We start from the raw sequence: 16,408 nt of genomic DNA on the forward strand, positions 1-16,408 counted from the left end.
CAGTTCCACATATATTCTACTAAACTTTTAATATTTTTTAAAAATTTATTCTTAAGCCTTGGATCCATGAAATTGAAAATGCATCATGACTCAACCTGTGAGGGGTTGGTCTTGTGAACAGAATATTTGACATTTTGAATTATCCTGAGGTGCAAATAAATCTTGTAAATAGATTTTGGATGACTGTGTGGTTGAGTGACCATTCATGCAGATCTAGACTGTGACTCAGTTTGTCACCTCTCTGATTTACATCAACAGATAGATAAACCACCTGAAGAGCTGCTTACACAGTGATAGTGAATTCCCAAATTTTGCCTGCCTCTTTGAATAACATTACTAGTTGGTTATCTGTTTGAATTAGAACAACTTCTCGGGAAATCTGTTGCTTGAATACCAGAAGGGCACAGTAATCAATCAACATTTTAGTTGATTAATGTGAAAAAGCTTCTCCACGCATGTCCAAAGTCCCTGAGTATATAGGTGAAGTAGTATGCCCCCCCCCCCCCCCAGCTTGCTGTGGATGCATCTGTGCCTAAGAAAGTTCGTGGAAGAAGATACTTTGCTTCACAACTTTGTTGTGCTTGAAGGTCACCCTTTAAAGGTACTTTTTTTTTTACTCCATACATTAAGAGCCATTTTAGACTCACTGGCTGTACATTCTCAGACTCCTGATGCAGGCAGTAACACCAAAGCACAGCATTGTGTCAAGCCTCAGAGAGGTTTTATCACAATAAACTCTTTATTTATTTGGATTTTATATCTCCTTGTTTTTGTGCTGAAAGTTAAATCGGATACTCTACTCTTCTGTTTTCCTGGCCTAACTTTGGGTGCCATTTACTGAATCCAGTCCTTAGCATGTATCATCCTGGCATTTAACTATGGGCACCCTATACTGAATGTCCTCATATATACTGTCCTATAAGACAAAGTTCAGTTCAATGCTATCTCCACCTGCTGGGAGAAGGTCATAACCCACAAGTCTCAGACTTCATCTGCTGCAGACACCAAGGAATGGGCAAGCCTAAAAGTATATCGCCATCGTTTTCTATCAGAGTGGCTCAAACATTAGTAACATAGTACATGACGGCAGAAAAAGACCTGCATGGTCCATCCAGTCTGCCCAAGATAAACTCATATGTGCTACTTTTTGTGTATACCTTACCTTGATTTGTACCTGTCCTTTTCAGGGCTCAGACTGTGTAAGTCTGCTCAGCACTAGCCCTGCCTCCCAACCACCAGCCCTACCTCCCACCACCGGCTCTGCCACCCAATCTCGGCTAAACTTTTGAGGATCCATTCCTTCTGAACAGGATTCCTTTATGTTTATCCCAAGCGTGCTTGAATTCTGTTACCATTTTCATTTCCACCACCTCCCGCAGGAGGGCATTCCAAGCATCCACTACTCTCTCCGTGAAAAAATACTTCCTGACATTTTTCTTGAGACTGCCCCCCCTTCAATCTCATTTCATGTCCTCTTGTTCTACCTCCTTCGCATCGCCAGAAAAGGTTCGTTTGTGGATTAATACTTTTCAAATATTTGAACGCCTGTATCATATACTACTACTACTACTACTTAACATTTCTAGAGCGCTACTAGGGTTACGCAGTGCTGTACAATTTAACAAAGAGAGACAGTCCCTGCTCAAAGAGCTTACAATCTAATAGACAAGTGAACGGTCGGTCCGATAGGGGCAGTCAAATTGGGGCAGTCTGGATTCACTGAATGGTAAGGGTTAGGTGCCGAACGCAGCATTGAAGAGGTGGGCTTTAAGCAAAGACTTGAAGATGGGCAGGGAGGGGGCTTGGCGTAAGTTTCTTCCAGAGTATACATGTTCAGGTCATCAAGTCTCTCCTCATACGTGTTGTAACGTAAATCCCTTACCATACTAAGGAACAATAAGCCGATTTAACGTTGTGTGAATCAGAGAGATCAGTATGCTGAATATGATCTGCTGATTCCCTGTCAATTTCTGAATCATCAGTTGAGTGCTGAATAGAGATAGGTTTACCTTTTACATTTTCTATTGTTGGATTATTATGCTATTCTGAATTGCTTTGTGATACCTTGTGAATAAGTTGCAGCAATCCACCAGTGCTCTAGTCTTGTATCTGAGGATTTAGGAGCGGTAGAGAAACACAGTGAAGATTCATCTGGCAAGGAATCATCATGTTGAATTTTTATTTCTGTGTTTATGAAACCTATTAGTAGGATTGTATCCAAGAAACTACTGCTTAAGGTGACCTTGGAGCTCATTTTCAAAAGAGAAAAATGTCCAAAAAGTGGCATAAATCTGCATTTGGATGTTTTTCTCACAAAAACGTCCAAATTGATGTTTTCAAAACCAATTTTTAGACGTTTTTCTATGAACTCCATCAGAAGTGTGTTCAAATTAAAATGGGACATGTCAGACCAGATGTTTTCCACATATTTACAAAGGTGGAAAGAAGAGAAAACGACAGCTAACATGGTTAAAAGGTGAAGTGAAAGAGGCTATTACAACCAAAAGGCAGTGTCTGAGTGTACAGGTGAGACAAACTGTAATAAACTACTAATTACCCTATAAACACCCCGGAAGACAGGTGAACGGTTGTACGTTGTAGGAGCGTACGTTTCCGGGATTGATCCTATCGGACATTTCTTTATCCAAATATTGGAGAGGAATATTTCTCGAGATAACTTCAGACTCCCCATACCCACAATGATCAGATTTGCTAATCTGACAACTGAAGAAAAATTGGGACTCGAAATGGGTTACCAGGAAAAAAAATGAATGGATGGCATAGGTAATTTATACTACTGGAGAAATGAACAAGTCTGACTGTGTGGCTTGTGCTAAGGCAAGACCTTCCTTAGGAACCATACCCTTCAGATTGGGTCTTGATGATCCTGAAGGATTGCAGTGCATGGTCCAGCTATATAACAGAAGTTATAGACCCAGCGGAACCTGCCTTATAATGTCGTTATCCTTTGATATTTTTTATAAGAATAAATACATTTTTTGGTATCCTAATTTGTTCTCCTCACTTTTTGTTACATACAAATGCAAAGTGATGCACATTGGAAAGAATAAACTGAATCATAGTTACCTGATGCTAGGGTCCACCTTATGTGTCAGCACCCAAAGAAAAAGATCTAGGTATCATAGATAATACATTGAAATTTCTCGCTCAGTGAGTGGCGGCAGCCAAAAAAGCAAACAGGATGCTAGGAATTATTAGAAAAGGGCTGGTAAATAAGACCAAAATACTGTAATGCCTCTACATCGTTCCATGGTGTGACCTCACCTTGAGTATTGCATTCAGTTCTGGTCACCATATCTCAGAAAAGATATAGCACAATTAGAAAAGGTTCAAAGAAGAGCAACCAAAATGATAAAAGAGATGGAACACCTCTCATATAAGGAAACATTAAAGAGGTTAAGGCTCTCTTTTTTTTGTTACATTTGTACCCCGCGCTTTCCCACTCATGGCAGGCTCAATGTGGCTTACATGGGGCAATGGAGGATTAAGTGACTTGCCCAGAGTCACAAGGAGCTGCCTGTGCCTGAAGTGGGAATCGAACTCAGTTCCTCAGGACCAAAGTCCACCACCCTAACCACTAGGCCACTCCTCTCTTCAGCTAGAAACGAGATGGATGAGGGGAAACATGATTGAGGTCTACAAAATCCTGATTGTGTAGAATGAGTAGAAGTGAATCCATTTTTTATTACTTCCAAAAGTACGAAGACTAGGGGACACTCAAGGAAGTTATACGGAAATACTTTTGAAACAAATAGGAGGAAATATTTTTCACTCAATGAATAGTTAAGCTCTGGAATTCTTTGTCAGAGGATGTAGTAACAGAGGTTGTCAGAGGATGTAGTAACAGAGGTTAGTGTATATGGGTTTAAAAAATGTTTGGAGAAGTTACTGGAGGAAAGTCCATAGTCTGTTATTGAGACAGACATGGGGAAGCTACTTCTCGCCCCAGGATTGGTAGTGCGGAATGTTGCCACTATTTGGGCTTCTGCCAGGTACTTGTGACCTGGCTTGGCCACTGTTGGAAACAGAATATTGGGCTAGATGGACCACTGGTCTGACCAGTATGGTTTTTCTTATTTTCTTAAGGGCAGGATCTGGGCGTTCCTAACACTTAGACGTTTTCAGCCATAATGGAACAAAATAAAAGTGTCCAGGACTAAAACTAAGACGTTTTGAGTTAGACCTGTTTTTATAACGAATAAGGCACAAAAGGGTGCCCTAAATGACCAGATGACCACTGAAGAGAATCAGGGATGACCCCCCCCAATACCCCCCAGTGGTCACTGACCCCCTCTCCCACCACCCACAATAGTGAGTACAAATATGATTTAGCAGCCTCTATGACAGCCTCAGATGTTAGAGCAAGGTCTATTAGAGCAGCATGCAGGTCCCTGGTGTAGTGTAGTGGTTAGTGCAGTGCACCATAGAGTGGGGGACTCTGGTCCCTATCTCCATCTACCTGTCACACTTGTGGTGGAAACTGTGAGCCCTCCAAACCTTACCAGAAACCCACTATACCCAGATAGAGGTGCCCCCTTCACCCATAAGGGCTATTGTGTACGGTTGTGGGCAGTGGGAGCAACGGTGAGATGTGTACCTGGGAACATGTTTATGAAGTCCACTGCAGTGCCCCTTAGGGTACCCCATTTATCTCCTGGGATGTCTGGGAGATCAGTCTACTAAAAATGCTGGCCCCTCCTACATCGCAATGGCTTGATTTTCTACGTTTTTCACATGGACGTTTTTTTTTTTTTTTGAAAATGGACCAAAAAACAAAACGTCCAAAGTACAAAACCTTGTTAGAAACAGTACTTTTGAAAACAAAAGATAGATGTTTTTCTTTTTGGAAAATTAAGTTCTTTCTTATTCAGATTTTGGATGGTTTTTGCAAAACGTCTAAAGTCGGACTTAGCTGTCATATTGAAAATGTCCCTTCACGACAGCAAGGTTTATCAATGGGAGGCAATCTGGGAGAACTCACTAGTTTGCTGAGGGAGGAGTCACAGTCTCAATGGAAGAAACTTATTTATTTATTTATGGCATTTATATCCCACATTATTCCCACCCATGGACAGGCTCAATGAGGCGTACAATAGTCTATTAAGCAACATTAATACAAAATACAGGAATTAGCGTCAGAGAAGGGAAAGAGGAACAACAGGAGGGAGAGGGAGAGAGGGGAAGGTGACAATTTGTCGATGTGGCTGCCGTGGCTCAGAGGGATGTAACACCAGGAGGGCCCACAGCATATGCTCTACCGAAAAGGAAGGTCTTGAGCCGCTTCTTAAAGGTCGGGTGATCTGGGGTGAATTTGACCACTTGGGGCAGTCCGTTCCAGGATTGAGTGCTGTGTTCATTGCTGTCAGTCGCTTTATGTTTTTTTAACTAACCTCCAGTCTTCATCTGGACTAGGAGAAGGAGTTGAAGAACTGCTGTCCTGGTGAGCCTCCTTGTTATGGTTCCTCGCCCTTTCTTCAGCTGATTTTGTGCCCAGGGGAGGGTTAGAGGTCTTTTTCACCTTTTTATGACCCACGAGTGCCTTATTTAGGCTTGCGTGGAAAATAATTATATCAGATCCATGCTAAGAACTCTTTTGGGTACCTCTCTCAGGTCCACTGAGAATTCATAGTTAAGCAGTTGTCTATCCTGCTTATTTTTGAATGAGAAGGGCCGGCCATCTTCCGACACAAATCGGGAGATGGCCGGCCTTCTCCTAAAGCCGGCCAAATCGGTTTAATCGAAAGCTGATTTTGGCCAGCTTCAACTGCCTTCCGTCGCAGGGCCAGCCAAAGTTCAAGGGGGTGTGTCAGCAGTGTACCGAAGGCGTGACGGGGCGTGGTTAAGAGATGGCCAGCCTCGACCGATAATGGAAAAAAGAAGGCTGGCCCTGACAAGCATTTGGCCGACTTTACTTGGTCCCTCGAAAAGGTGCCCAAACTGACCAGATGACCACCGGAGGGAATCGGGGGTCACTTCCTCTTACTCCCCCAGTGGTCACCAACCCCCTCCCACCCTAATAAAAAAAATTAATAAACATTTTTTCCAGCCTCTATGCCAGCCTCAAATGTCATACCCAGCTCCATCACAGCAGTATGCAGGTCCTTGGAGCAGTTTTTAGTGGGTACTGCAGTGCACTTCAGGCAGGCGGACCCAGGCCCATCCCCCCCCTACCTGTTACACTTGTGGTGGTAAATGGGAGCTCTCCAAAACCCACCCGAAACCCACTGTACCCGCATCTAGGTGCCCCCCAGTTACCCTTTAAGGGCTATGGTAGTGTTGTACAGTTGTGGGGAGTGGGTTTGGGGGGCTCAGCACACAAAGTAAGGGAGCTATGTACCTGGGAGCAATTTCTGAAGTCCACTGCAGTGCCCCCTAGGGTGCCCGGTTGGTGTACTGGCATGTGAGGGGGACCAGTGCACTATAAATGCTGGCTCCTCCCACAACCAAATGGGTTGGATTTGGTCAGGTTTGAGATGGCCGGCATTAGTTTCCATTATCAGCAAAAACCAATGCTGGCCATCTCTAACGCCAGCGATCTGTAAAGGCGGCCCAAATGTTGAGATTTGGCCAGCCCCGACCGTATTATCGAAACGGAAGATGGCCGGCCATCTTGTTTCGATAATACAGTTGGGTACGCCGCTTGACGGGGCCGCCCCCGTTCGATTATGCCCCTCTATGTTACTTCCATGGATTTCTGTGTCTGGTCCCACCACATGGATGATTAAGACTGGAACTTAACTGCCATCAGGAATGCTGGCACTTAATATTAAAGTCTTAGCAAAGGGTGTTTGTAAGTATGCCGTCCTCAAGTGACATCATCAAATTGTGTGACTGCATTCCCCCATTGTGTATGGAGTAAATAAAATAACCAGCCACAAGCGGTGATGGTGCAAACACAACAGGGTTTCTGACCAGAGTTATTAAACAGGGGCAATTGAGGGTGAAGTTACTTGCTCAAAGTCACAAGAAACATTGACAGGATTTGAACCAGACTTCCCTGGTTCTCAATCTGCTACTATTTATATTCTGCCACAGACTCTGTGCTACAGCCAATTTTAAAAGTCAGTTGATGAGTAGCAAATCTCTGAGGGTTCCTTTTACTAAGACGCAGTAGTGATTCGCGGCGCAGCAAATGCGCCGAAGCCCATTCAATTCTTCTGGGCTTCACTACATTTGCCGCACAGGAATCATTACTGTGGCTTAGTAAAAGGAGCTAACAAAGGTCAATTTGCTACCAGCCTTTAATTGTCACACCCACCACTATTTGCTAAGAAATATTTTTAATGGGTCTGATAATGGACTTCTGTAAAGAACAAGACACTGACCTTTCTCTCAAGGAGGTGTTGATAATAAGAACATAAGAATAGCCATACTGGGTCAGACCAATTGACCATCTAGCCCAGTATCCTGCTTTCAACAGTGGCCAATCCAGGTCACTGACAGAATCCCAAAGAGTAGCAACATTCCATGCTACCAATTCCATGGCAAGCAGTGGCTTCCCCATGTCTGTCTCAATAACAGACTATGGACTTTTTCTCCAGGAACTTGCCCAAACCTTTTTTAAACCCAGATACGCTAACTGCTATTACCACATCCTCTGGCAATGAGTTCCAGAGCTTAACTACTCTCTGAGTGAAAAAAATATTTCCTCCTATTTATTTTAGATCCAAACTGCTAAACCAAACTACAATGGCATTAATACAAATTACAGGCTAGTGATCTAGTCCTACTCTAGTACACCCGCATTTCCTATACCATTACGGGGATGATTGCGTCCAACCCATCGTTCCTATCTATCATTTAGAACCCTAACTGGGACATTCAAATCTCTAGAGTCATCTTCTATGTTCATTTGAATATTTTTCAAGTTTTCTTCCAAATATATCAGAAAATCCTCATTATTGGGAATCGCCATGTGTTTAGCTATAGTATTCTGTGAATGTTTCAATAATTTATTTACTACTTGATAATGTCCCCAGATGAGTTCTATGCACTAGCAAAAACATCCAGGCTCTTTTCTGAGGGAGTCTAAGAGAAGAGGACGTTTCTCTGGGTAAGTGGACATTATTTTGCTCTGTGCTTTGATGACTAAGTTTAGGATAGAAGAGAATTTGTAGGTTTATTGATAAAACCAGTTTAAATATCAACCTCATTTATTAAATTGTTTAAATAGTCTAAAACTCTTTTCCCCATAGTTTTAAATGTAACTGTTGCGTCCTAGAGCATTATAAGATAGTAGATAGCTGAGCCGGGCCTAGTTCTCATGCTGTGAGTATTTCTTCTTTCCCCTATGTCAGTAGTTCCCAAACCTGGTCCTTGAGGCACCCCAGCCAGTCATGGTTTTGGGATATCTACCATGAATATTCATGAGAGAGATTTGCATGTGCTGCCTCCACTGCATGCAAATCTCTCTCTCATGGTGGATATCCCAAAAACCTGACTGGCTGGGGTGCCTCCAGGACCAGGTTTGGGAACCACTGCCCCATGTATCACCTTATTGTAAACTCTATATACACCCTTTTCTCTCATACTGATTTTCTTATGTCTGTCCAATCCTCATTTCTCATTCTTTAGCAATAGTAGTTCTTTAGAGAACCATGATACACCTCTAATTTTCATATTCCTTCTTATGCATAAAGGCACAGTAGCATCAAAGGTAATACCAAATCCTTCGTTCCAGTCATCTACCAACTGCTGCATATTTAAATGCTCTGATACAGAAATTATTCCATCTATTTCTGGTTTATAACTTTTCATTCACCCTACCACTTATCCATATTCTAGTATGCCGTTCCTCTTACCTGTGTTTTTATTACCATCACAGTGGACTTATTCTATAGAATAAAAAGATGCAAGTGTACTTTGGATAGTTAAAGGTCATTCATTTAGTTCCCTAGAAATCTAAATTGTAACTCCAGATTTAGAGAACAGTCTGCAAACCCTATTCTTACCTTTTGGGGTAAGCATGGTGTAGCTAATTGACCAGGTATAGAAGAAGCGTCGAATAGGTCTGATAGTTGCTTTCACAATACATTTTGTCCTGGCAGGAATTGTCCCTTTGGAATATTCTATCTCTAAGGCTGAAAGAATAAACAGATTAGTGCTTGATTAAGCTCTGAGAACATAAATTCTCTATAACAAGTGGTGGGACTGTGAGAATATCTTCCTTCTCTATGTGTGAGGAATGGTAAGACTTTGAGAATGATCATTTATTAAACACTTACTATACTGCCTTGGTCACGTGAGCAAGTCTAAGTAGTTTACAAATACAAAAATCTAAAAAGAAGTTAAAAATTAAAAAGAAAAGATCATCATTATAAAATAGAAAAAAGCACACACAGAGAGAACATTCAATCACCACAGGTTCTTCTCCCCTGCACCTGAGTCAAGACACCTCTCAGGGGATTACCGACCCTCATAAGCAAACAGAAATAGCGAGTCTTAAGGTTTGATTGGAAAGCCTTGAGAGACGTCTCAGCATGGCACATAGGTGGCAAGTTGTTCCAGATGTAGGGGACCTAAAAAAAGAAAACCCTACTCCTGGCAAATTCTTATTTAGATTTTGATGGACCAGGGAGTACCAGTTGATGGTCATTGACTGAATGCAGTAATTGAGGGGGAAAGTAAGGTATCGCATGAGGCAAAACAGATAAATCAGGTTTCCAAAGTGCAAGACTTTAAAGGCTAGAACCAACATTTTGAATTAGATCCTGTGAGAATCTTTCCTCTCTGCCTGAAAGGCAGTGGGTCTAAGAAAAGGTCTCCTCTAAGTATGAGGCATGATGAGACTGTAAGAAAGCATCTTCATTGGAGGAGCAGTAAGACTGTAAACAACACTTTCCTTCTGCCTGAGTGGTGATATTATAAGAATATCTCATTGCCATCATCCCATCTCCACTTCTCCTCCTGCTCTTCTTCTCCTCCTTCTTTCAGCTCCTTTTCTTGCTTCATCTGTGCATCACAACCCATGAGCTTTCCAACCTTCTCTCTATCCCCTTCCTTCCTTCCTATCTCTTCTCTCCCTCTTCTCTTCTTTCTTGTAGAATGCCTGCCTTTGACAGAAACCTGACTTTCCTCTGCTTCTGTAGCTGCTCTTTGTCGAGGAAGCTTTCATTTTATCCACAAACAGTACTCAGTTGGTCATGCTAGCAGTATTGGGCTGCTATTCTCTTCCTCTTCTTGCAAGATTCAACCCTAACTTCCACCTCAAGTCCATTCATTCTCTTCATTTGAGGTCCACTGCATCCATCTTCTCATCCCACTTTCACTCCAGGCAGCTGTCATCTATCATCTCCCTGACAAGTCTCACCACCTTCTTTGTTCATTTTGATTCCTGGCTTTCCTTCTTCCTAGAACCATCTTACCCTTCCCTTATTTTAAAAGACTTTAACTTCTACTTGCCACAACTTCATTTGATTGGCAACTATGCTCTACTGCTCCCACTCACCAACATGACCACCGCTTTCACATAGTCCTTTCAACTGCTGGTAGGAGTTTAGAGCTTGGCCTGGGTTAGGTTAAAAAGTTAAATTCTCCTCAGCAACTTCCCCAAATTCCTGGGAACAGATAATGTCCAGCTTTCATTTCTATCCTGGAAGGGTCCAACAGTCATGGTAAGAGATCAGATTTGGAAACTTGGTGTGGAATTAAGACAATTCATTGTCAATTTAACCACAAATAAACATCTGTGGTTGTCTTGTTTTTTGTTTGGATTTTTTTTTGGGGGGAGGGTTCTCATTTATGTCAGCTGAGGAAGGCGGGAGGGTTTTATTAGATTATGTAGTGATCAGTACTCAACTTAACTACTGTAATCTTCTTTGTATGAGTTTGCCTAAGAAAAGTATATGCCATCTGCAGTTAATTCAAAAAACAGCACCATGAGTTTCAACGTGAGTTGCTATTTACATAAGAACATAAGTGTTGCCATATAGAGACAGCGCAATTTTTAAATTGCTGAGAATGAGAGAAGAGTGAAAGCGAAAAGAAGAGATGTAATCAATAAGGTATTTTTGTTCCAGGGTCATCTACAAGTTTTGTTTTGTTTTTTTTGCAAAAAGGTTTTGTTATTGATTTTGAACTAAATTCAAAAAACGAGCACTAAGCACTATTCTATAAACGGCACTAAACGATTTACAGAATAGCACTTTGGGCATGAGAATTTACACCAACTGAACCATGTATAAATCTACATGCCTAAATTAGTCATGGATCCCCTGAACTCTATAACACTACGAGCAAATCCTAGAAATGTCCCTGACCCACCCATGCCCCTCCCATGGCCACGCCTTTTTGGATCCACGCAGAAAAATTTATGTACGCATCTTTATAGAATAGCGACTATAAAGATGTGCGTGTAAATTCCCATTATTGCCAATAGCACCGATAATTGATTAGAGCCCAATTATCAGTGCTAATTGGCTCATTAAGCTGTCGGAGACGGAGTGCTGGGCTTGATGGATCTTTGGTCTTTTCCCAGCGTGGTGGTGCTTATGTGCTAAATTGCACACATGCTCAAATTTTTGCACGCAGTATTGAGTGTTATTTACAGAATTAGGGGGTTTGTGTCTCCTGCTCCAGGTAGCCATTTAACCCTGATGCAGATATATTGAAATGTGGATCCATGTTGGTTGCTGGCTCCTGGTTAATGCAGACAGAACTTTAAGAGATATAATTATTTTTGAATGAACACTTACTCAACATAATGCTTTGTAAACAATAAAGATTATTAAGTGCTACTGATTGTCCTAAGAGGAATTAAAGGCATCACAAGATCTTGGCCTCTGTTCCTGAGATGAATGCTATTGATGGTCCTTGAAGAAATATAATTCTATATTAGTAGATGGACTATGAAAGTTATTATTTTTCATTATATCTCCTACTATATAAGATTTTATTAGTTACAAGTTTGCCTTGGTTGTTTTATAAATTTGCATGTAAATCATGACTGCATCCAAATTCGTCCCTCTAAAGTCACATAAACTATGAACCTAATTGCCCCATGCATATGTTTGTGTCAGAAGTAATTTTACGTGCATAGACTGGCATAACCCTGTGAAAAATCCCTTAAATTCCTTTTTAAATGGGATGAACCCAAGGAACTTAGGGGACAAGCTACACAGGTATATCCCAGGGTACAGCTTTGTTGCAGATCCCAGGTATGAGTATGACTCGTTTGGTGATGGTGTGTGATTGTGCATTTTCAGTTATTCTAGTGGAATAACCTTCCCAGACTGGTGCATCAGTCCATAGATCTACTTTTCTATAGGCAGTGTTTTCACAAGTATTTATTTTGTATTTTTGAGTAAATGATATAGGTGCTAAGATGTGTGGTGTGGCTTTACTGCTGGGTTAATGCTGAGCTTGCCAAGTTACGGACACTGTTGTGATAACTGTTAGTCTTTGTATGTTTGTTATTTTATTTGTGTTTTATTGTAAACTGCCATGGGCTTTGTGTAAGGACTGGATAAACTACCAAATAAGTATGGTCCTAAAAATGTAAGATCCTTCAAGCTCTAAATTTGAACATCCACATATGTACGGAATTGCTATTGTAAAGTTAGCAAAATCATTGTCTGAGATTGTCGAGTGTTTGTACATACCAAGAGGATCACTGATTTCTTCATCTGGGTCATTGAGTCCTGTGATACTCTGCTCCACGAACAGCTCATAGTCTAGAGAACAGTTCCCACTGTTTATCAGCACCAGATTACATGACTGCAAGGTGCCAACCAGAATGTTCCCCAAATGTAGATTTTCCTGTTCAGCCTGGGAACACATGCAGAAGAGAGTAGAGTTGACCATATCCACACCAAGCCAGATGGTTATAGAAGCTGCACTTCAGCAACTAGAAGAAGGGTATTTCTTGGGAGAAGGAATATTCACTGGGTACTGGCTGCAGGGGAAAGAAGTGAGGCAATTTGGCTGTGACCTGGGTTGCCTGGGCCACCAAGGCTCCCACTGACATCATTGTAGGACATCTCCAGTACCATAAAAATGTGCATCGCTTGGCTCTTATCTTAATATTGTGCAAAAACACTTATCCAGCTCTTATCTCTATTAGAAAAAAGCTTTACTACATATCTTAAATCTGCCTTGCCAAAACAGCTGCAGCACAATCGTCAAACAGCTTTACCTTCCAATCTGACACTGCCAGCATTTTGTGGCTGACAAGCCGCTGCGTCAGAGAACTGTTAAAAGTGCTGCATCGCTCTCTTCATTTGGTAGTGGCATCCCTCTTCACTCTTTAGAAGATAAAACTCTTTCAAAACTGTACCTCACCTGTTTTGGCAAGGTGGATTTAAAAAAGAAAAAAAAAAAGGAGGTAGCTTTTTCTATAGTCCAAAGGATCCACTTATGCTCTGAGGCTTTTTGCTAGTCCAATAAATCTTTAGTAGGGAATTTGGAAAAAAAACTATAAAAAGATCATTATGACGTGGTGAATAGTAAAAAATGATTACAGTTAGTTCGGATGTAGTAGACGGAGTGATTGAATATTTGGGGTATCTCTATACCACTGGAGTATACAGAGGACTTCTTACCAGCTGGAAAGTGCCATATTCAGTTTCATGCACACAATATATCCACACATTAACCATCCTAGAGAAAAATGGCACAGGACCAAGCAGGACATTTCTGTAATGAAGTATACTGTCACATCTCTCGCCTACACTGAAAGGTGAGAAAAGGTGTCGTACAATTTTGTTTTGTTAAGTTTTATTTGGGAGCCGCTAAGTAATCGGAGTCAAAGGCACTGTTTTGAGGAGTCCTTACTGAAATGGTGCTACTGCAGCCTTCGCCGATAACCCTGATGGTGTAACGTTTTCTCTTTGTAGGCTCCGGGCCCTGGTGCTCCTGGACACCCCACACCAACACACTGGGTTTAAGCACATACTTTATCTGCTCTCGGGGAACAAATGACCATGTCTGGGCCTGCAAACAGAAAACAGAGGAATTCTTTTTTGGCAGATTCACACATAAAACCCATTGCCACATGTCATCATCCTAGAAATGGGATTGGTAGTACAGATATATATAATCTAGCTGCAGTTAAGGACTATAAGCTCAGCCTACTCAGCCCAATTTCATTCCTGGTAAATGCCACAGACTCCAGTAAATCTTTGGCTTTTCCTTTACTTTTTTACCACTATGAATCTAACCTTCTTCATCGAAAATACTGACCATTTAGCCCTACTCTCTGTTTTCTATCTTTTAACTAGTTTTTAATCCACAATGGGACACTACCTCCTATCCCATGACTTTCTAATTTCCTCAGGAGTTGCTCATGAGGTACTTTGTCAAATGCCTTTTGAAAATCCCCATGTTTATCTCAATAGTAGACTATGGACTTTTCCTCCAGGAACTCATCCAAACAACTGTAATCATATCCTCTGTCAACAAGTTCCAGAGCTTAACTATTCTTTGAGTAAAAAAATATTTCCTCATATTTGTTTTAAAGGTATTTCCATGTAATTTCATTGAGTGTCCCTTGGAGGGGCATAATCAAAAGGGACGCCCAAGTTTTGCTGAGGACGTCCTCGCAAAATATCCCAATGGAAGGGTGGGGAAACCTGTATTATCAAAACAAGATGGACGTCCATCTTTCGTTTTGATAATACGGTCGGGAACGCCCAAATTGCAAAATTTAGGTCGTCCTTACAGATGATCGTCCCTAGACTTGGTCGTTTCTGATTTTCGGCGATAATGGAAACCAAGGACGCCCATCTCAGAAACGACCAAATGCAAGCCCTTTGGTCATGGGAGGAGCCAGCATTCGTAGTGCACTGGTCCTCCTGACATGCCAGGATACCAACCAGGCACCCAAGGGGGCACTGCAGTGGACTTCATAAAATGCTCCCAGGAACATAGCTCCCTTACCATGTGTGCTCAGCCCCCACCAAATCCCCTCAAAACCCACTACCCACAACTGTACAACACTACCATAGCCCTTACGGGTGAAGGGGAGGACCTAGATGTGGGTATAGTGGGTTTCTGGTGGGTTTTGGAGGGCTTTCATTTACCACCACAAGTGTAACAGGTTGGGGGGGGGGGGGGGATGGGCCTGGGTCCACCTGCCTGCACCCACTAAAACTGCTCCAGGGACCTGCATATTGCTATCATGGAGCTGGGTATGATATTTGAGGCTGGCATAGAGGTTAGCAAAAAATATTTTAAAAAAAATTTTTTGAGGGTGGGAGGGGGTTAGTGACCACTGTGTGAGTAAGGGGAGGTCATCCCTGATTCTCTCCGGTTGTCATCTGGTCAGTTTGGGCACATTTTTGTGCCTTGGTCGTAAGAAAAATGCAACCAGGTAAAGTCATCCAAGTGCTCATCAGGGACGCCCTTTTTTCCATTATGGGTCGAGGACATCCATGTGTTAGGCACGCCTAACTCCCGCCTTCGCTACGCCTCCGACACGCTCCCATGAACTTTGGCCATCCCTATGACGGAAAGCAGTTGGGGACGGCCAAAATCGGCTTTCGATTATACCGATTTGGGCAACCCTGTGAGAAGGACGCCCATCTTCCGATTTATGTCGAAAGATGGGCGTCCTTCTCTTTCGAAAATAAACCTGCTAGTGTTTCTACTTTTTGAAAGAGTAAAAAATCGATTCACTTTTACCAGTTCTTCAACACTCAGGATTTTGTACACCTCTATCATAACCCCCTCAGTCATCTGTTTTCCAAGTTGCAGAGCCCTAACCTCTTTAGCCTTTCCTTATATGGGAGGAGTTCCATCCCCTTTATCATTTTGGTCGCACTTCTTTGAACCTTTTCTAATTCCACTATATCTTTTTTGAGATACGATGATCAGAATTAAGCACAATACTCAAGGTGAGGTCGCACCATAGAGTGATACAGAAGCATTATAACATTCTTCATCTTATTTTCCATCCCTTTCCTAATAATTCCTAGTACTCTAGCTGCTTTGTGATGTATGCTCAGTGCTGTGCTATGCTGTGCTTTTTGTAGGAGGGTTGAACTCACCACGGTGTCATTAGGCTGGATGATCCCTGTGGCAGGTCTGACTGACACCACCTCCCGGTCACAATGCTGGATTTTCCACTCAAAGTGCACAGGCACACGAGAGCAGTTCTTCACTGTGTAAGAGCGTTTTGAGACATTCCCCACACAAGTAGGTTTAAGGAGCAGTCTCCCTTCATTTCCAAGGAGCAGTTGTGGTTCTTCAACCCCACTCAGCAAGAGAATCACCTGGAGGGGTCAAATAAGAGAAGGACAATGTCACCTTTAACCTTCCAGGGCTAAAATACAGCCTTGTTTAGCTCTGTATTCATTAAAACAAAATACCCTGTTTTCCCGAAAGTAAGACATCCCCCGAAAATAAGACCTATTAGAGGTTTTCCTGAATTGGTAGATATAAGGCCTCCCCC

The 16,408-nt window shown here is 42.1% G+C and overlaps 1 protein-coding gene across 1 annotated transcript in view; it reads right to left on the reverse strand.

The window, feature by feature from the left end:
- Positions 1-16,408, reverse strand: part of CFAP65 (cilia and flagella associated protein 65) — a 176,814-nt gene that overhangs the window by 79,580 nt on the left and 80,826 nt on the right. The window contains 4 exon segments of the mRNA XM_030210891.1: positions 8,973-9,101; positions 12,621-12,786; positions 13,792-13,950; positions 16,005-16,229. Of these exon segments, the coding sequence (XP_030066751.1) occupies positions 8,973-9,101; positions 12,621-12,786; positions 13,792-13,950; positions 16,005-16,229 (679 nt within the window).

Source organism: Microcaecilia unicolor, chromosome 7, assembly GCF_901765095.1.
Source record: "Microcaecilia unicolor chromosome 7, aMicUni1.1, whole genome shotgun sequence".
Lineage (NCBI taxonomy): Eukaryota > Metazoa > Chordata > Amphibia > Gymnophiona > Siphonopidae > Microcaecilia > Microcaecilia unicolor.